The 20,505-nt window shown below is 42.8% G+C and overlaps 1 protein-coding gene across 1 annotated transcript in view; it reads right to left on the bottom strand.

The window, feature by feature from the left end:
* Positions 1-9,272: 9,272 nt before the first annotated feature.
* The window catches only part of sptbn5 (spectrin, beta, non-erythrocytic 5), a 37,440-nt gene continuing 26,207 nt past the window's right edge, over positions 9,273-20,505 (bottom strand). Inside the window, exons 60-80 of the mRNA XM_069152863.1 lie at positions 20,015-20,152; positions 19,604-19,771; positions 19,243-19,331; positions 18,584-18,770; positions 18,356-18,424; positions 18,105-18,248; positions 17,710-17,906; positions 17,415-17,619; positions 17,153-17,332; positions 16,909-17,064; positions 16,612-16,829; positions 16,237-16,426; positions 15,973-16,149; positions 15,555-15,662; positions 14,268-15,137; positions 14,125-14,193; positions 13,724-13,807; positions 13,100-13,191; positions 12,629-12,745; positions 11,082-11,278; positions 9,273-10,859 (exon numbers count right to left, since the gene is read on the bottom strand). Coding sequence (XP_069008964.1) covers positions 10,699-10,859; positions 11,082-11,278; positions 12,629-12,745; positions 13,100-13,191; positions 13,724-13,807; positions 14,125-14,193; positions 14,268-15,137; positions 15,555-15,662; positions 15,973-16,149; positions 16,237-16,426; positions 16,612-16,829; positions 16,909-17,064; positions 17,153-17,332; positions 17,415-17,619; positions 17,710-17,906; positions 18,105-18,248; positions 18,356-18,424; positions 18,584-18,770; positions 19,243-19,331; positions 19,604-19,771; positions 20,015-20,152 — 3,816 coding nt within the window. The 3' untranslated portion in view covers positions 9,273-10,698. The remainder of the gene's footprint in view (positions 10,860-11,081; positions 11,279-12,628; positions 12,746-13,099; positions 13,192-13,723; positions 13,808-14,124; positions 14,194-14,267; positions 15,138-15,554; positions 15,663-15,972; positions 16,150-16,236; positions 16,427-16,611; positions 16,830-16,908; positions 17,065-17,152; positions 17,333-17,414; positions 17,620-17,709; positions 17,907-18,104; positions 18,249-18,355; positions 18,425-18,583; positions 18,771-19,242; positions 19,332-19,603; positions 19,772-20,014; positions 20,153-20,505) is intronic.

The raw sequence follows: 20,505 nt of genomic DNA on the forward strand, positions 1-20,505 counted from the left end.
ACAACTGAATGTATTTTTGGCTTCTAATAAAATTGCTCGTTGGAAACAGCAGCTCGGACCCACAGTGTGGGTTTTACCCAGCGAAACACTGAAGCGTCACGGAGCAGTTTGAGCTTCAAAGACCCACAGTTGACTTTATTTTCTGAGAGAGGATGTCTGTCAGTAAGAATGCGCTGTTAAAGAACATTTATTAAAACGTGTTTTAACGTTGAAATGAGGTGGAGGAACACTGAATTTATCTCAGTTTTAGAGGAAACTGAACACTGAGCCTCAGTGACCTGCAGGTCACGTTAACAAGTTTTAATACTCACTTTGTCTGAATTTCCATCCTGTGACACGTTTTATGAATCTTTTCCGTGTAATTTCATGATGTTTTGTAAAATGTTCCATTTAGATTAATTCCCATCATAATTACGTTTTTTTTATATACTTATAACGGGATTGATGAGGTTTTGTCTGGTGTCTGTTTTAGTCTTTTAATGCAAGAAATTTAGAATTGGTGTTTTTTTAATATATATTTTTTTTAAATAAACTTGCTGTAGTAACAGATCAAATAAATACAATTCTCTGACATAAAATTCTTATGTAAAGCTCCTTTTATTTGGCGTTTCTTTAGCTTTCAGCCATGGTCTTTACCAGACAGTGATTTGATCTTGCGATAAAATATACAAATTCTGTGTGTTGCTCAAGAGCACGCCGGCAGCAGAAAACAAACACCGTCTTTTTTTCGTGCGTTAAAACGTGCGCGTAAAAATGTATGCATTTAAAGGAATAATCACTTTTCTTCTGATATGCTTTTATCTTGATAGCGTGGTTCCGCTTGGTGGTGTTTGTTTTTCACATTCTCTGTGACACTCTGTGAACTAAACATACTGGTTGTTTACTGTTGTTGCTCTCAGAAGCTGAGGATGTGAGCGGAGTCTGGACCGTTCAGCTCCGCTTGTACGTTTTCTGCAGCGCGCTCGTGTTGCTGCCCGTTTCCTTGTTGTGTCTGCATGTGTTGAGGTAAATTCCTGCTTGTGTCTGTCGGGCTGTGAGACTCTGCAGCATCCAAACAGACCTGAAGAGGGGGGGGGGGGGGGGGGGGGGGGCGGTGCAGAGAAAAACCTCCATCCAGCCTCAGAAAGACAAAAATGTAAAAGAAGCTTTCTGCTGCAGGTTTGTCCAGGATCATCTGAGTGAAGCGCCTGATTCAGGATTTTAAGAAAAGATTTCACAGGATTAATTAAACTAAAACTAACTAACTAAAGCAGCAGGTGGATCCATCAGAGGGAAGAGAAGAGAGACGGTTCAGTGGTTGATTAAAAAAGAAAAATGTTGATACCCAGATCAAATTTATATTTTTTGAAGTGGAACAGCTAGGAGATTCAAATATATGCAAAACTTTTGAAGTTGTTTTTTGTTTGGACAGCTAACAGCTGGGATTTAAAAATCAAACCAAAATGTAATAACTCATCAAAATGCTCAAATGAATAGTGAAAACAAATAAAACCTAAAACCACACAAACATAAAAATTTGCAGGGCAAAGGAAGAGAAACAGGCTGACTAAAAACCTGGACCTTAAATGACACCAAACCAGATTCAGTTCATCTTTTGAATTTCAAAACATTTCAACACACAAATTTGCAGTGAAGAAGCCGGCAAACTCAACTGTTGGTTCAAATAAACTTAAACCAAACCAGACAAAGTTGAATTTTTGCCATTTGTAGAGCATAATTCAAATATTTTGAAAGGTAAAAAAAAAAGATGAAGCTCGAAAGTTATGCTACAGCTAAAGAGAAACATCAGTTTTGAGAACAATTTCAACAAAGAAACTTTCACATCAAAGTGATAAAAAATGTACATAAAATGCTTTGTTTTAAAAGTCGTCCAAAAATGAGCCACCTTTAATGAATTCTATAAGGAACTATTTTATATCTACAGCCTCCACATGTACATCAACATGACATAGTTTGCTAGCAGATTTCAACATTTGTATGTAACGAATGAATTTGGGAAATATTATGTACTTTATTTGTTTAACAGTCATTTCATGACAATCATTTAGACAATATGTGAATTAAAAGAAATCTGAGAATGTAATTATGACTGTAAAAACTTTCAACTTTCTACTTATTGGGGTCTATGAGTTGTTAAAGTTATTCTAGTTTTATATGTATATCTATATATCTATATATCTATATATAGATAGATATACAGTGGGTACGGAAAGTATTCAGACCCCTTTAAATTTTTCACTGTTTCATTGCAGCCATTTGCTAAAATCAAAAAAGTTAATTTTATTTCTCATTAATGTACACTCAGCACCCCATCTTGACAGAAAAAAACAGAAATGTAGAAATTTGCGCAAATTTATTAAAAAAGAAAAACTGAAATATCACATGGTCATAACTATTCAGACCCTTTGCTGTGACACTCATATTTAACTCACATGCTGTCCATTTCTTCTGATCCTCCTTGAGATGGTTCTACTCCTTCATTGGAGTCCAGCTGTGTTTAATTAAACTGATTGGACTTGATTAGGAAAGGCACACACCTGTCTATATAAGACCTTACAGCTCACAGTGCATGTCAGAGCAAATGAGAATCATGAGGTCGAAGGAACTGTCCAAGGAGCTCAGAGACAGAATTGTGGCAAGGCACAGATCTGGCCATGGTTACAAAATAATTTCTGCAGCACTCAAGGTTCCTAAGAGCACAGTGGCCTCCATAATCCTTAAATGGAAGAAGTTTGGGACGACCAGAACTCTTCCTAGACCTGGCCGTCCAGCCAAACTGAGCAATCGTGGGAGAAGAGCCTTGGTGAGAGAGGTAAAGAAGAACCCAAAGATCACTGTGGCTGAGCTCCAGAGATGCAGTAGGGAGATGGGAGAAAGTTCCACAAAGTCAACTATCACTGCAGCCCTCCACCAGTTGGGGCTTTATGGCAGAGTGGCCCGACAGAAGCCTCTCCTCAGTGCAAGACATATGAAAGCCCGCATAGAGTTTGCCAAAAAACACATGAAGGACTCCCAGACTATGAGAAATAAGATTCTCTGGTCTGATGAGACCAAGATTGAACTTTTTGGCGTTAATTCTAAGCGGTATGTGTGGAGAAAACCAGGCACTGCTCATCACCTGCCCAATACAATCCCAACAGTGAAACATGGTGGTGGCAGCATCATGCTATGGGGGTGTTTTTCAGCTGCAGGGACAGGACGACTGGTTGCAATTGAAGGGAAGATGAATGCGGCCAAGTACAGAGATATCCTGGAAGAAAACCTCTTCCAGAGTGCTCTGGACCTCAGACTGGGCCGAAGGTTCACCTTCCAACAAGACAATGACCCTAAGCACCCAGCTAAAATAACAAAGGAGTGGCTTCGGAACAACTCTGTGACCATTCTTGACTGGCCCAGCCAGAGCCCTGACCTAAACCCAATTGAGCATCTCTGGAGAGACCTGAAAATGGCTGTCCACCAACGTTCACCATCCAACCTGACGGAACTGGAGAGGATCTGCAAGGAAGAATGGCAGAGGATCCCCAAATCCAGGTGTGAAAAGCTTGTTGCATCATTCCCAAGAAGACTCATGGCTGTACTAGCTCAAAAGGGTGCTTCTACTCAATACTGAGCAAAGGGTCTGAATACTTATGACCATGTGATATTTCAGTTTTCTTTTTTAATAAATTTGCACAAATTTCTACATTTCTGTTTTTTTCTGTCAAGATGGGGTGCTGAGTGTACATTAATGAGAAATAAAATGAACTTTTTTGATTTTAGCAAATGGCTGCAATGAAACAGTGAAAAATTTAAAGGGGTCTGAATACTTTCACTGTATATAGATATATATGCTTCCAGCGACCTTTAAATGGTTCTTTAAGTTCTTAAACAGGTTTGTAGTTCCATTATAGGATCTGTTTGTTTTTTTAGTTAAGTGGAAGCCCAAGAGATTTAAGGAAGTTCCAGGGCTCCATTAGAGGAAATGCTTGCTTATTAAGTCTTAAGGAGGATTGTTAAGGGTGTTCTAGGATACCTCAACCTCTAAGGGTTTCTTAATTTGAGTCCAGAGTTTTGATAAACCCTGAGAGCTTCTTTGGGGCTTTTTAGGGTTCTTTTGGTTCTTCCAGAGGTTTCTGGTTCTATAAAGGGGAACAATCAGGTCTTTTGGAGTTTCTGAGTGGGATCCAAGGCGTTCTTAACTTCTTACAAGTTAGAAACCAAGACAGAATGAAGACAATGAAGAAGAAAAACCTTGGACACTGAGCAAGCATTTAGAGGTTGAGGGGCCTTCCTTGAAGCATTTTAGCAATTCTCAACCAATTTTTGGCATTCTTAAATTGAAACTAGCGCTTTGGTTTCTATATGGAGGATCTAGGACTTCTTTTCGAATTGTTGAGAATCATCAAAAGGGTTTAAGAAGTTCCAAAGGGGAACGCAACAGCTTAAGTAGGGTTGTTATTGGAGGTTCTAATAACGCCTGAGCGCTTCTTAATAAGGTTGATGACTTGTTAAACACATTCCTGTTGTTTATAAATGGGTTTCCAGTAACCTTCAAATGATTATTTTTGGCCTTAGATAGGTTTGTGGTGGTTCCATAAGAGGATCAATGAGTTGTTTAGGAATTACTGGAAGATTCAGGATCGCTAAGGAGGGTCAAAAGGCTCAAGTGGTTCTTAATAGGGTTCATAGGGAAGTTTTCAGGGTTCTTAGTTGGGGTGCATGAGGGTATTACATTTTTCTTGTGGTTCCACCTACCTTAAAGTGGTTTATTTGGAGTCTTTAGGGAGTTGTTCTGATTCCTACTAAGATTCTTGAGGTGGTTCTATGAGCAAAGACTTTCAAAAGGTTTTGAGTTACTGATGGGGTGACAGGGCTTCTTAAAAGGTTTAATGGGATCCTTCAGAGGGGTTCTCTGGCTGTTAACAGATCCTAGGATTTATTAAGGGGGTTCTTTGGGTTCTCACAGAGATCCCAAGGGATCTTAATTAGGAGGATTTACAAGTTCTTGGGGAGTTCCAGATAGTTAAAGTTAGGTCGGTGCGATTGTTCAGAGGGTTCATGAGGGTTCTAAGGGGTTTAAAGGGATCACAAGTGGGTTCCTGGGGAAGGTGTAGGGGTTATTCCAGGGGATTTTGAGAGGGAGGCCCCAGAATTATTGTAGGGTTCCTAAAGAGTTCTGCAGATTGTTCAGGCTCCATACAGAGTTATTAATTCTTTAGGGGTTTTGTGGGGTGTTTAAGGGGTTTCTTGAGGTTCCAACTGCCCTCAAGGGTTTTCAGGGACTTTTGTAACAATTTTTTTTTTTTTGGTTTTCAACTGAGATTGCAAACTATTTAGGGGGATTTCTCTGAGGTTACAGGGATTAACGGGGTATTAAGGGCCATCTGGGTGTTCTGCTTTTTTTTTTTAAGGGGGTCTCAGGGACCCCTGAAGACAATGATAAAACCAGAATTAATTTTTACACTGAAATTAGCTTCCTATTCATATTTGATGCTGTGTTTTTAAAAATGAAATCTGAACTTTGTTCTCTGGCTGCTTCAGATGAGAGTCCTGTGACCTTTGACCCCTGGACAGCCCTATAGAAGGGAAACGACAGAGTAAAGACCAACCAAAATAAACCCTTAGTGTTCCCTCAACGCTGCACAAAGACGAGAGGAGCGAAGACGTTAATGTTCAGAGTTTACAGCCTTCGAGTCTGAATGTTTGAACACAGGGAAGCTGTCATTTCTCAACATCAGTATCAATATTACTCTTTAAAGCTCAGAGGACAGAGGGCGCCCCCCAGCTGCAAAGACTGGAACTACACCCACACAAATCTCAGATTTCCTGCTCACATTTACATTCAGCCAATGAATTTTTAAGGTTTAATCCTTCATCAACTGGTGATTGTTTATACATGTGCAGACAATAGTGTGTTGTATTGATTTAAAAACAAAAAAACAAACAGACACTGTGATCAGCTACAAAAACCTGACATTTTCTTTGTTAAAAATTAGACATGTTAACACAAACTTTTGACGGGGCAAACTGTTTTTATTTCTTCACGAGCTCTCAACTCTTCAACATATTCCAACCAATAAAAATAGTATTGTGAGTATTGTGTGTGAAATAAGGATAATTTGTGACCAATAACTATAAAATGCTGACAGTGATAAATGTTTCTGTGGGTCCCAATCTGATTTAAAAAAACAACTCACTGTAAAAAAGTTTAACATCACTGAAATAACATTCATAAATGGTAATTTTCTTCATTTTTAAGTTGATTTCTTCTGGGTAAATAAAATCCTGACATTCTTTTTGTGGAAGCTTTGCGTTTTGTTGTTTTACAGTAATCTGATTATTTGTGTAATATTCACACCGTTTTTTGGTGCCACATTGTCGTTACATTTATTATGATCTTTATAGTATTTTTGTTTAAACCAGTAAAATGTTTCCTTTACAAAATTTTAAGATATTAGACCCTTCAGTTTATTAAAAGGAAAATTAAAACAAAACCTTTAATGAGCTCATGAGAATTCAAATTAAAAACAGAATACCTGTTTTTAATTCATATTCAGCCCCACATAACCAACAGAAATAATCATAAACTAAATTATTTTCCTGTAAATATTACCTCAATTAATGTTTCTCCACGTCAAGAAACATGAAGAAGGAACATGTTGTTGCTGTTGTTTTTGCATTCAAATTGTATTTTGTGGTCTAAAACAATTAACAACTCGACCCTGACTTTAAATATATTTAGCAACATTTAAGAATGGCCTGTGTGTAATTTCAGGTTGTTAAAAATCCGCTAAAAAACGCCGAAAATAGAGGCTAGTTATTACTATTTTGCAAAAGAAATGTGCGTTTCTTCTGCAAAGTTTGAAAAGTGGGAAAAAAAAAAAAAAGAATAAAAATCCACCAAGAAGCAGCTTCAGTCTGCAGAAAATAATCAATGAGAAAATCTTATTTCTTAAGTAAAAAACACTTTTTTTTTTTTTGCTTAAATTTGTCCTTTCTTAAAAATCTCTGTTATATTTTGGCACATTTAACTGGTTGAACTGGTTATTTTGAGCAGAAGGTGGACTAGTTTGTCACGGGGTCCCTGCTGCGCCTTTTCTCTGCTCGTTTCTGTTTCTTCTGTCGCCGTGAGCTGAATGTTGAAACGCAAATCAGACGGGGGGAGGGGAGGGGGAGGCCTGGAGGGACAAAAATGTGCCTGACACCGCAGAAAAATAGACATTAACAGTAAAGCCTGGCGGTCACGCACATGTTTCTACACTGACGCTCAAATTCAGCAGCACAAAGAGCCTCAGGAACGAGCAGGGGGCCCGAATAATGCTTCAAAACTCCCGCAACTAAAACTGCATTTAAAGCCTTAAATTCTCCTTAAATGTGCAGCATGAAGGGACATTTTACACCTTTTAATAGGCTATAAAATAGTTATCTTAAAAACAGAACTCAAGGTGGCGTCTACAAGATAACATTTGCATTTTATTAATTCATATTAAGGAATAACTACTAGATGTTTCCAGGTTTTATTCGATTCTTTTTACTTTGCTGTATTTTTTTTAATAGTTTTAGTGCCTTTTATTTCCTTATTGAATCTAATCGCGTGTATTTCCATATTAATCAAACCTATTTTTTTGAGAACATTTGAATTACAAATTCACTTTGGGATCACAATAAAACACATGCCTGTTGGTAAAGGTGCGTAGATTTCCTCACGTTTGTTTGAGTTTGATTTGAAACCGAAATCCAGTTGATATGTGAAAACAAATTAAAGAAAAACTCCAGCAGAATAAAAAAATAAAAATAAAACTTGAATTCTCGATGGTTAAGTCCCTGTTTCAGAACAAGATGATGAAAATAAAGGGCATCAGAAAAGTGAGAGGGGAGGCCGACAGACAGAAGTGCCTGCTGTCCTGCGCCTCAGCAACAAGCAGCAAAAATCATTAGCTGTGTTGGCGCCGCGGGGTTAATGGTTCAATCAATGTCAAGCGCTGAAAATAAACTTCTGAACCAGACAATCTGCTGGCTGGAGGCCGCAGGTTCAAACCGGGAGCACCGGGAGGAGGACCGGAGGCTCATTCCTGCACCGACAGCGACGCCATGAGGCAGAGAGGAGGTACTACACATGTTTACACACGCAGGTCTGGCAGAACCCGGTTCAGCTGATTTATTAAGTAAGATTCCACTTAAGGAGCACTTAATTAGGAACAACAGACCACCACCGGGTCTGGCTTTACTTGTCTCGCAGTTCTTTGATGAAGAAACCATCTGAGACTCTGCTAAATGTTGATGCTTTACAAAATTTCCGCAGAATTGTCAGCTGCACAATCATGCTGCTGAACTTACTGCCATGTTCATGAAAGCAGTCAGTGTGACCTGGTGCATCATCCTGCTGGAAGGAGGCCATTAGAAGATGTTCAACTGTGGTCACAAAGGGACGCACAGGGTCTCCGTCAACACTTAGATAGGCTGTGGTATTCAGACCATGACTGCTGGTGTTATTAAGGGGCTCAAAGTGTCCAAGAAAACATTTACAACATTACACTGTTGACAACAGGCAGGTTGTCTCCATAGATACCATCTGCAGCCTCAGCAGAAATGGAGATCCATCAGACCAGACTCCATTTTTCCACCTTAAACAGTCCAGTGTTAATGAGACTGTTCCCGCTGCAGCCTCAGATTTCTGTTCCTAGCTGACAGGAGTGAAACCTGAGGCAGTTTCCTGCTGTTATAGTCCATCCACCTCCAGGTTTTTTTTTTTTAAGCCTGGGTCAACAATTCGCACCACATCAGACTAATCATCCCCCCCATGAAGGAGTTTTGCTTTCTGGGCCACAGTGGAAGTGTCCTTGCAGTACCACAAGTGGCCACTATGACAAAGTGGCAGCGCAACAGCGTGTGAAATCCAAAATGCTCCCGAACCAGTGGTCACAAAAACGTGCAACTCAGGTGCTGATTGTTAATCAAGAGACGCAACTTGGAATACTTACTCGTGATATTTACAGCTTTCTCCTGCGTTGTGAACGCCACGGTGCTGCGCTCCGTTTGTGCACAACAGGAACTGTCTCTGAACTTTATGATTGCCCCTCGTAGTTGTTAGGATGATGATACTTGGTGCAGCTTTGGGAGTGAAGCCTGACATTGCGATTGCAGGCTCACTCGGACGGATGACCTCTGACCCCTGAGCATGAACACTCCACATTCTGGCTCCATGAATCAATATATTGACTGTTTTCACACGAACAGGATGAGGAGGTCAATTATGCAACATGGACATTTTTTTTTATTAAAGCAATCCAATCAGCTGTAAAGTTCTGGAGTTGAACAATCTGGTAGAACGTAAATGCAAAGCAGGAATTTCAGTAATCAATAAAACAGATAAAATATCTGTGCCGATCTGATCTGCAGGAACAGCAGCAGATGAAATGTCGGAGTTACATCAGATGTTTTTGACTCCTGAGCTGGAATGAGTTTAACTGAACGACTCTCCCTCAAACACTTCAATTGACTTTCATTTCATTTCCCAAACGATTTCTTCTCGTCTCAATCGAACTCGTTAGTTCTAATGATTCACTTATTGATCTGGTTGAATGTAGGAGAGGATGAGTCTGAAGATGTTTGGATTCGTCGCTCATTAATAAATAAATGGCATTCCTTCAGACAAAGGAAAACAACAACACTGATTCATTAAGCAAAGTTCATCTTTAAAAAACGTGTAGCATCATCCCCGCTAAACAACGTCTCCACAAACCTTTTCTCCCGCTAAATGTGACAAATTTGCTCGAATTGATTCGCTGTCATTTAGAGAGAGTGTCACTTTTGAAAAGGCAAAGATCGCGAATTCTTCTCGCGGAGTCACTTCAGACTATTTCAGACCAGGCGGGGAAGCAGATTCTCATTAGAGCCAATGTAAACACATCATTAAGATCCGTCTGTCGCTGCTGCAGAGACGATGACCCGTCGGCAGCCTTCAGGACTTTGGATCAGAGACGGCAGGTTTTCTGCCTTTCGACCCCGATCTGAGGGGACGTTTCGGAAACGACGTCGAGCCGCGATGCTCTGCGACTGTGCAGATAGTAACCTCTTGGTCTCAAACTGGGGCTTTAAAATCACCTCTGCACTCCACGGTTCTGTTGGGTCTCTGCTCTCATTCGTCATCTTGTTTTTTGGAAAGGTTATTTTGTGATGCCGCCGCGCTGTCCGAGTTCGTGAACGCGATATCTCAAGAACACCTTAAGGGAATTCGTTTAAATTCGGCAAAACCATTCACTTAGTACCAACGATGACCTGATTGAATTTTGGTGCTTGAAAGGTCAAAGGTCAAGGTCCCTTTCACCTCACATTAAATCTTGCCTGTGAACGCAATTTTTCAGGAACGCCTTGAGGGAATTTCTTCAAATTTGTCACGAATGTTCACTTTGGATCATTCCTGAGTCAATTCTAGTTTCCAGTAACATCAGACGGTTCAGATTAAGGCAAATTACAAAGCGACAACACATCATTCAGTTCTCTGTTTTCTGGAAGGCATCCTGTGAAACTTTGCTCAAAGCACTTCATAATCAAAGACATTTTTTTTTACTTGGCATCTGAAACAATTTTTATGACACCCCCTGTAGAGACATGTCAAGATGTTGTGTCACCATTGTCAGTGTTAAAACAAATTATTTTGATATTAATGTTAAAAACTGAATGGTGGGCGGGACGGTGAGGAAAGGAGAGGACTACTTCTTATTGAAAAACTTTCTGAAGACGCTGCTCCTTGGCTTGTCTCTGGTTATGGTGTCCTCTGTTACCTGGGGGTTCACGGTGGACGGGTCCTGGGAGTTGGGGGGGGGGAGGGGGAGGAAGAGGCGGCACTGACGGAGGTTGAACTTGGCGGCTCAGTGAACCTGCAGTGAAAAAAGTTCCAGTCAGAACAAATATCCACACAGATTCATCAGAATCAAATTCTCACCGATGATCCGGTCGTTGATGGTTTCATTTTCTGCTGTGTAAAAAGCAGGCGTCAAGTTTTAGCCTCGTTTGTCATAAATCTGCTTTTGATTTTAGGTTTCTCTGCGCTTCCTCTGACACTTGACTAAAAGCGGTTATTGGATGCTTTGTCGTCTCACCTGCAGTCCTGACCGCCCCTCCGTCAGGGTAGGAGTGTTGGTTGTAGTAGGTGTGGGGGGGTTTAGGAGGAGGAGGGCCCTCCGTGGATGACTGTCTGTCCAGGCTCTCTGCTCTCCTGCTGAGAGGTCGGGGCGAGGACAAATCATCCGGAGCATCAGCCAGCTTCTCCAGACTGAGGTTGACGGACGACGCTCTCCTGAACAACAATGAGCTGTCATTCATTTTTGAGTTTCCATCGTACAAACTGTATTCTGACTGCCAATTTATTTTAAGTGGTTCATCAACTGCAAAAGCTGCTAGTTTAGCTGACAGAGGAGTTAGGACACAGCTCTCAAACCAGCAATCCCACCATGAGCTCAGGACTTCAACATCTGGTCAGTCAACCAAACATCTCCGATGCCGAGTGCTGTGAAAACCACAGCGTCTCCTTTTCACAATTCTATTTCTACACCTCTTAAATAAAAACACCATATCCGTGCTGCGGAAAAAAATCATTTTATGACTGCTGTGTTCACGTTGCCGCCGCAGCCCTGTACATTTTATCTCCACGCCGCAAACTAAATCAGCGCATGCATGAGAGCCGACTAGACCTGTAGCTGCGTCACGGAGTGTTTCCCCACCATTGTGCTCCCGCTGAATGTAATTCACCTTGTCAAAGTACGTCATTAAAGAAAAATCCCGCTGGCAGCGAGTTTCATTTCTACGGCCTCTCACCCACCCGAGAGGTGCCCGCCGTCCCCCACAGTGCTCAGTGTGAACAGGTAGATGTGAAAGTCGAAGTCAAATTACCTGACTCAGTTATAAGGAAACCACTGCAGGCAGCCTGGGACCTCATCAAAGTCTGGTGACTGACAAACGTCCTCGGCGACCTCGAAAAATGCTTTTGTAGGAGCAGCTTTCCGTTGGACGCATTTTGTTTCTTGAGACCAAAGCAGGAATAATAAGGCTGCGAATATGGCAAAGATATTGTTGCGCAAAACCTCAAGTTGACACTGAACAAAATTACTAAATTTGTCTTGTACTTTCTTAAATATTTAAATAAGTATTTTTATTTCTGGTTGTTGATTAAGTTTTTTTTTTAATTTATTTTTTTGACATCTTTTAATGGTATTTTCAGGAGGCACATTTTGTAGAAGACTGTCCGTAATTAGTTTAACTCCTGTTAATTGACCCTCAGCTTTTCAACAGTTAGGCCTCACAGAAAATCTCTACATAAGAACATAGTCAAACCTTTTTTTGTATTTTTCATGCTCATCATATTTAAATGTTCTTTGTAAAGTATTGCATGTTTGTATGGTTTAGTCAATACATTTATTAAAACGTTGAAATGTTGAACCGTCCGACCAACAGACCAATCCTGATCGCGCTTTTATCGATTTGCTAACAATTTCCCCGAGTCTCCACTCAGGAAATTGACCTTCAGTCCGTTTCTCGCCTTTTTACTCTCGCTGCTGTACGTTCATGATGTCAATTCATAAAAGCCCGGGAAGCACAGGAAACAGGGTCTTTAAAGTGTACTGAGGTACGATGTTGGGTCTGCGCTCACCCAGAGTCGTCCGAGTCGCTGCTGGCAGATTTGGGGCAGTTCTGGAGCTTCTTCACCCAAAGCAGCTGGAGCTCCCTGCTGGATGCTGCGAACAGATACTGACTGCCATCCTCTAGTCTGAAGAAGAAAAAAAACCACATCACAGGTAAGGCAAAATAAACCTTTCACCAGAAAAAAACATATACAATTTAGTAAAAAAAAAAAAAATACAACATTAAACTAAAATGCTTTTGAAGAAAATGTATGTCGAGTTCCAAAGTTTCCAAACAAAATGGTGCAAAAGACAAGCACATTAATTCCAACTGATGAAACCGTGCAGCCGCGAGTGTAAACATCTTTCAGTTTTAATAATGTGCTGGAATATCCTGTATATCAAACACCGTCGTACAACATGCATGAGATGTTATTTCTAACTGGAAACTCGAACATGTTTACTTTGCGTAAAGAGTCGGTGGCGTTTGCAGCTCTTACATCAGTTTAAAGGTGTTCTCCTTCCTCCTGTAGAAAGTATTCTCTTTGCAAACCGCTCCAGCCATGTTGATAGGAGGCCACCTAGAGGCCCTCTGTGGAAACACAACACACAGTCACTGTTTCGAACCTTGGTGAGATCAGAGGATAGGAATCGTGGTGTTTGGGCCTCTTTTTTAAAATATTTTTGATGATTTGTGTTTGTTTGCATTTATTTTGTGGTCCATGAGGAACAACATTTCCTTTTCCTGTGTTGACACGCTTTAAATTAAGCGATATTAAAACCTTTTGCCAACTATATTTAATTATTCTTCATTTAAGGACTCCACAACTATCAAAATTAAAGGCAAAAAAGTATTTTTTTGTCTGGAAATATTGTGAACCACGATGCTGTGAATTTGTAACACTACGACCAAGATGGCATCAGCCTGAGACACTTTGAGCTGAGCTTCAAAACCGCTCTTCATGAAAGCTATGTGCGACGTCGCTGCTTATCACAGTAATACTGCTTCTACGCTACACATCTGTTATATGTCATTTCTATCACTCAATAAAAGAATACAGGTGCGTGTTAGTGTTTATGATGCGCTGTGTTTTATATTCGGTCTATGGTTTAGTGTTTCCTACCGCGGCGGCAGCTGCGGTGTCATTAAACAGGCTCAGAGTTTCTCCCTCCAGAACAGCAATCACCTCCTCCCAGTGCTCCAGACCCTGCAACAAATAGAGGAGTCAGCCGGCGCCTCACCTGCTTTCTTTGTTCTGTTTGAGTGTTTTTTTCAAGTGCACTGAAGAAGCGATAGTTCCCTACTGATTTCTTTTTAAGGGTAATTTAGTCTGATAAATACGTACAAACTTTGCTGCGGCTTTTCTCAAATGTCAAAGTTTTTCTTGACGTTGCTGAAGTTATTTTACTTGAACTTCAAATTAAAAGCATTCTTTGTGGAGTTTTCAGTCTATCCATGAAATTCCGTTGAATATGAAAACCGTTCATTAGTCATATCTGATGAGACACACAAAAAGTTTCCCACCTTGTTTGCTCCTTGTTTCAGCTTGATCTCCAGCTTCCCCTCCATCCTGATTGGCTGTACCGCCATCACCTGACACCATCACAGCTGTGAGTACATGTGGGTGACGATAATGATTCATGTAAATGATTATAACAGTTTTTTACCTCATGTTCCGGTTGTTCCTCTGGCAGATTCGACTTCCTGTGTCGCCACGGAGAGGAAGGAGGAGCAAAGTCAGGTGATTCAGTCTCCTCCTTTGTGATTGGTGCATCTTTCAGGGAGTCGGGTGGCATAACCTGTCGAGCAGCAGGTGCAGTTGGAGAATTAGGAACATCAGGCAGCTCACTTAGTTCATGTTTTCTCATCGAAAGCGTTGCCAATTTCGGAGGAATACGTCGTTCTGCGACAGGTGGAAGTGGCGGTTGAGTGGGAGCAACAAGAGGTCTGATCAGTGGAGGTGAGTCGGACAGTGTAGTGGGTCTCTCCGGTTGGTGTGGAGGTTCAGAGTCGAGTTTGAATGTCCGCTCCAGGGAAGTGAGTCTGGGCCAAACAGGAGGTTTGGATCTGGGATGAGGAGGTGTGGGAGACGAGGGTGGAGGAGACTGAGGAGGCTTCGGAGAAGAGGAGTCAGCTGATGATCTAAGGACGGAATCCGGATTTAGGCTGGAGTGTCTTATTGGATTTCTCCAGGTCTTTACAGTCGCGCTGGGACTAACAGGAGGACTGTCAGCTAATTCTTCTAGACTCTTTCTGGTAATTCGTCTTTTTGATTCTGGTCCGGGGTCCGGAGACGGGCTCGAAGGGGGGCTGACAGAGGCGGTGAGACCGTCTGTTTTCTTGTCCAGCGTGGACGGTCTGATCGTTCTGTCTGTCTGCCTGCCACTGCTGACCCCACGTACGATGTCTCTGGACGAGGACGTCCGCGGGGTCCTCGGTTCCAATGGTTTACTCCTCAGGGAGGACACTCTGGCTGGAGGCCGTCTGTACTGGAGGTCCTTCTCCTCGTCTCCATGAAGACCCAGTCTCTTTTCTCTCTGGCATCAAAAACAAAACACAAAGTTTGAGGATGAGAAAATTGTGTTTTACAGCTTCAGGTTCAACCTCCATTCTCTGCCGTTGTAAAAAAGTAAAGCAGCTAAAGCATGGCATTTATATGTACATTTAAGTTACTTATTTTACAATGAATATTTAAAATTCAAGTTCTGTTAAAATCAAAAAAATTAAAAACAGGAGAGGAAAAAAAAAAAAAGTGTATAAAACATTAAGACCAGAGTGAAATGCCTAAGGAATGGAAGCTCGGCATTTTCTGAACCTGTAGAATGACTGAGTCAACAATGAAAATGTCATTCACTGTAACATCTTTGTGTATCTCAATAAAGACAATATGGCACCCTTAACATTTCATTGTGAGGCACTTTCTTTTGTGAAGAAACAAAAGTTGGTGAACTGACCTGTGTTTTCTTCTTCTGCAGTGCGATGAAGCGCTCGCTCTGGGCCTGGATCATGGCCTCCAAGTCCTCCTGCCTCTTGAGGAGCTCCAGAACATCAGACACGGAGTCCTGCAGGAACCAGAAGAACAACCTGATTCTGAAAATCTTCTAGTAACGATAAGTTTTAATGCCACATGTTATGAATGTTGTATTTGAAACCTGCAGTCCTACTGTGTTCCCACAGTAAAGAACAGTATGTTTATTTCAGCCTGCTGTATTTCCTATTAATGTAGCTCGTTTCTCTATGGGTCGTCCAAACTTTTTCAACCTCCTTTGTACAGATTTTGTTCAACAAATAGTTGAACAAATAGTTGAACAAAACAGCATATATTGGGGCAAAATCCCTGAGCTTCCTGCAGATTGAACTATTTTATCGTACCCCGTAGTCCTCAGCCATCAGCGTGCTTTCATAGGAGCTCAGCCAGCGCTCGGCCTGCTCCAGCTCCCTCTGCAGGAGTGAAATCTCCAGCTCCTCCTCATACAGCAGCCTGGTCTCCTCCCAAACCTTCTCCACCCGTACCTCCAGCTCCTCCAGCTCACAGATATGCTCCTTCACCTGGGGGACGAAGAAGAGGAGGAATGCGAAATAGGATCGGATAACGACTGTTCTGCCTTCTTCATATGATACATGTGGCTGTGTTACCTCCTGGGACATGAAATTTCCGTCCTCAATCAGCCTCGTTCCTTCGTCTTTCACAGCCTGTGATTTGCTGAGCTGCCTGTCAATCTGGACCCGGTGCTCCTCGTGTTTTTTAATGAGCTGCTCCAGGTCGCTTCCCTCCCCGCTCTGAGCATCTCCTCGCACCAGAGACAGCATCTCCCTCAGCCAGGCCCTGGGACACCAGACAGGAAGTGATCTATAAAATACTGAACATCCAAGCCTACAAAACTGTTCCGGTACTGACATAAACATGCAGATTTAGTTCCGTTAAATGCATTTACTGATATAAAAATGATTTGCTTATTCTAGAGCTGAAATGATTATTTGATCCAAAAGTCAAATGTTTAGAGAACCTACATGAGTTCAGTCCACTGGGAAAGGTATCTCTGCACGTCTTCAGCCTGGCCCAGTCTGGCCCGGCGCTGGGAGGCCTTGTCCTGGATGCTGGTCCAGCAGGCCTCCAGCTCCTCCAGCCGCTGAGTCACGGAGGATCTGGCCTGAGGCTGCTGTCGGCTCAGGGCCCGGCCCTCCTCTCTGCTCTTGGTCACCTCCTCAGAGATCAGAACCAGGTCTCTCTGATGGGAGACATTGACAACAAGGCAGGTAAATTCTTGTTCTGCTGTCATGCCTCTGTGTTTGGGTGCCTGTTCCTACCTCCAGAGCCTCGTGTTGTCTCAGTAGAGTCAGGATGGAGTGCAGGTCGTGGCCCTGGTCCTCCGAATCCAGTACAGCCTCCTTCTCGGCCATCCAGCCCTTCAGCTCATCCACGTCGTGATTAAACTGATGAACTTCCCTCGCCGCCTGCAGATTCTGGAGGAAACAAGACAAGCCATCGCTCTCACCATCTCAAACCAAAACTGTGACTCATCCTGAAGTACCCTGCTCATCACATCTATACCTGCTCTCTGGTCCTGATGCTGCTGTTGAGCTCTTCCCACAGTCGGCTGAGGGCATCATCCCTCCTACGTGCCTGACCGTCCTGCTGCAGGCCCCGACCCAGCTGCTGCACCGAGGTCAGCCTGCTGCGACCCAAACCAGACACCTCCGACACCAGAACCTCCAGCTTCTTCTGAAGAACCTGCAGAACGAGGGAAGGGCAGATGAGAACATCAGCTCGGTTCAAACTTCAATAAAGTCATTCTTGCTGTCATGAGACTCACTTCTACATCCTCCAGATCCTGTCCGCAGTCCTCAGACTCTGCCACCGTCCTCTTGGATGTCAGCCATGTTTGTAGTTCTTTGGCTTCCCTCTCAAACACGTAGAGACGGAGTTGATCTTCCAGAGCAGCGCGACGAGATGCGGACAGTTTGAGGAGAGTCTCGAAGTGTTTGAAGACAGCAGGGAGAGAGTCGCAGATCAGGCGGCTGAAACGGGGACATTCTTCTGTTCTGTCAAGTTAATATTTAAAAAAAAAAAAAAAAAAAAATGGAAATATTACCCGGGATATTACAAACCAGTTGGGGTGTCCGAGGTGCTGCAGCGACACGCCGCTCTCCCGCAGCCTCTCCACCGTCCTCCTTTGGTTCTCCAGCTCCACATCCACAGAGTCCAGCTTCCTCAGCAGAGCCTCCGTCACCTCCTCGCTCCTCCCACAGTCCCGAGACTCCAAACCTGCCCGCTGCTCCTCCAACCACAGCTGCAGCTCCGACACCTCCACACACACAAACGCGCACACGCGCACGCACACACACACACACACACACACACACACACACACACGAATAACCAAATCTACTACATACCTCCAGACATTTCTATTAATTTGTTCAGTTTGAGGACAGTCTCCCACACGCTTCACCATTCATTATTAGATGATATGATCACATCTTGTCTGTCTTGCTGCTGTTACCTCTGCGAGGAAGGTGTGGATGCTGACTGCCTCCTGCAGGAGCTTCCCCTTCTTCTCTGCCTCCATGGTCAGCTCCTCGTGGAGACTCTTTAGGTCCTCCAGACGCTCCCGGATGTCGTGAGATGCAAAGTGACGACCTCTGACCTGAGGGCGTCGATTATATTATAAGATTCACAGTGCATATCCAAGAGGTTGCAGCTTTAGCAATGGCTAAATCTGGCACTGAAACTGAAGAGCTGATGCTCACTCACCAGACTACGCCCCGCCTCCTGGACGGCCTGGACCAATGGGGCGCGGCTTGAGATCTCTTGCATCATAGCCTGACAAAATAATTATGTAGAAACATTTCCTTCAATGAACAGAACATAAACAAGCCTAAATGTGGATCATTTAAATTTTTTTAGATGTTTTAACTACTCTCTGATCATTTATAGACCAAACAACTAATGAGCAGCGTCACTGAGCTGTCCGTGGTTTACCTGGTGTTTGTGGAGCAGATGCTGGCTGCTGCTCAGGGAGCTCCCCCAGTCTTTGGCAGTGATGGAGGGCAGCCTTTCGCTCAGCCAGGCTACCTCCTCCTCCAGGTCTCTGTAGAACTGGAACAGAACCTGCCAGGCCTCCAGGGTGTCCCTACGACTCTGCATGGGCCCCGACAGATTGTTGTACCTGACAGAGCAGATACAACTGATGTGAGTACATCTGGTGTTTTAAAATGAATATACACACTACAGTGACTTTATTGAGACAGAGTGTATATTTCCTGTTAGCTGGTATGCTAAGGGTATTTAAAAGAACAACAAAAAGGCCACCAGACAATACACTGATACCTACCAACTTTAAACATCATTAGTATGACTGTATGTAAGACGCTGCTGTTAAGTGAAACATTGTTAAATAGGCTTCAAACATTTGCTGTTTCTCCATTAGTGACATATTTTTCCTTTGTATAATATTAGGTCTTTTTTGCATCAGTCTTTTGAGTTGCAGCATGATGAGATCTAATGTGATCCATTCACTTAAGCAAGAAATGATGTTCCTCTTGAAGTACAGAGACAAACAACTGATGTTTATACATTACATATACAACCCAGTCAAATGTATCTTAGCTCAAACAACAACCAATTAACTGTTAGCAGACCTGTTGATGGTGAGCGCCACTCTGGTCTGGATCTCCTCAGCCAGAAAGTTTCCCTGAGAGTGGAAGCTCTTCGCTGTCTCCACCAGACCCTGATGAATAAAATGCACAGATTTATGGAAAATGAACTCCTTCCTGCTTCTCAGTTTCGCTATAGAAGAAGCAGACCTACAAAAATATTTACAGAAATACTCTAATCTTAATCTTTTGTGTGTACTGTATGTAACTCTAGTAGGAACTCTGAATGGCTGTTTAACTTTGGTGTCTTTAAGGAGTCAGATTTTGTCATGAATGCACGGGGGGGAAAAAAAGACGGGATGGTTTTGCATGTCTGCTTTGACTCTAATTAATAAAAGTCGACCACCTGGATTCGGTCTCTGTGTCCGTCCACTTCCTCCTCCAGCCCCTGCAGAGCCTTCAGCAGCCTGTTGACGGAGGGCAGGTCGCTGCCACAGTCCTCATTGGTCAGCTCCTTCGCCACCGACCCCACACACTGCTCCATGTCGTCCAACGAACGCTGGAACTGCAGCGCCTGAAAACACAAATACAACACTGAATACTTTCAGCAGTTTATGGCCCCCTCTGCTGACAACGTTCCACTGATCTTAGGGTCTCTGGTGTTAGTGTCTCTACATGCAGTACTCAAGTTGAGGAAACAAAATGCAAGTCCCCATTAAGTAAATAGTTCCAGTTTAGCAAGGTTTAAGTTAGGTAAGTTTAGGTTCAGGTCTAAGCCTCTGAAGCGATGGATACATGACCGTGTGGGAATGTGTACCTGGTAGGCCTCCTGCAGTCTGGTTTTCTTCTCCTTGCAGTTGTTGATCAGAGCGTCCCAGCTGTCCGTCAGCTCTCCGAGTCGAGGTCGAACCTTCATGTCCGCTGGCCGAGACTCCGACAGCAGCTTCTCTCCTTCCTGAGAAACATGGAGGATCGGATCAAACACACTTCCTGTCAGGTCCAGTTCAAATTCTACTGTCCCATCCCAAGAAAGTAAACAAACAAAGGTGTCCAAAGTGTTGGAAAAAAAAAAAACACGACTGTGAATTATGCCGCTTGTGCTCGTATTGCTCATTTTCACGTGCACAACGTGGAAGTCGTCAAACAAAGCAAAAGAACGCAAGAAATTCGGACGTCTTTTGCTCGTGAAGTCATGAAGCAGCACCGGTTGACGTCCACTATTATACACCAAACAGGATGAAATCATCAACGGTCCTGCTGACATCCTTTGTCCTTTCTGGCCGGGCTGTGATCATGCAGAATGTGAAA

This window comes from Embiotoca jacksoni, unplaced genomic scaffold (genome assembly GCF_022577435.1).
Source record: "Embiotoca jacksoni isolate LCO1_2020_lvr unplaced genomic scaffold, fEmbJac1.0.p SCAF_18, whole genome shotgun sequence".
Classification (NCBI taxonomy): Eukaryota; Metazoa; Chordata; class Actinopteri; family Embiotocidae; genus Embiotoca; species Embiotoca jacksoni.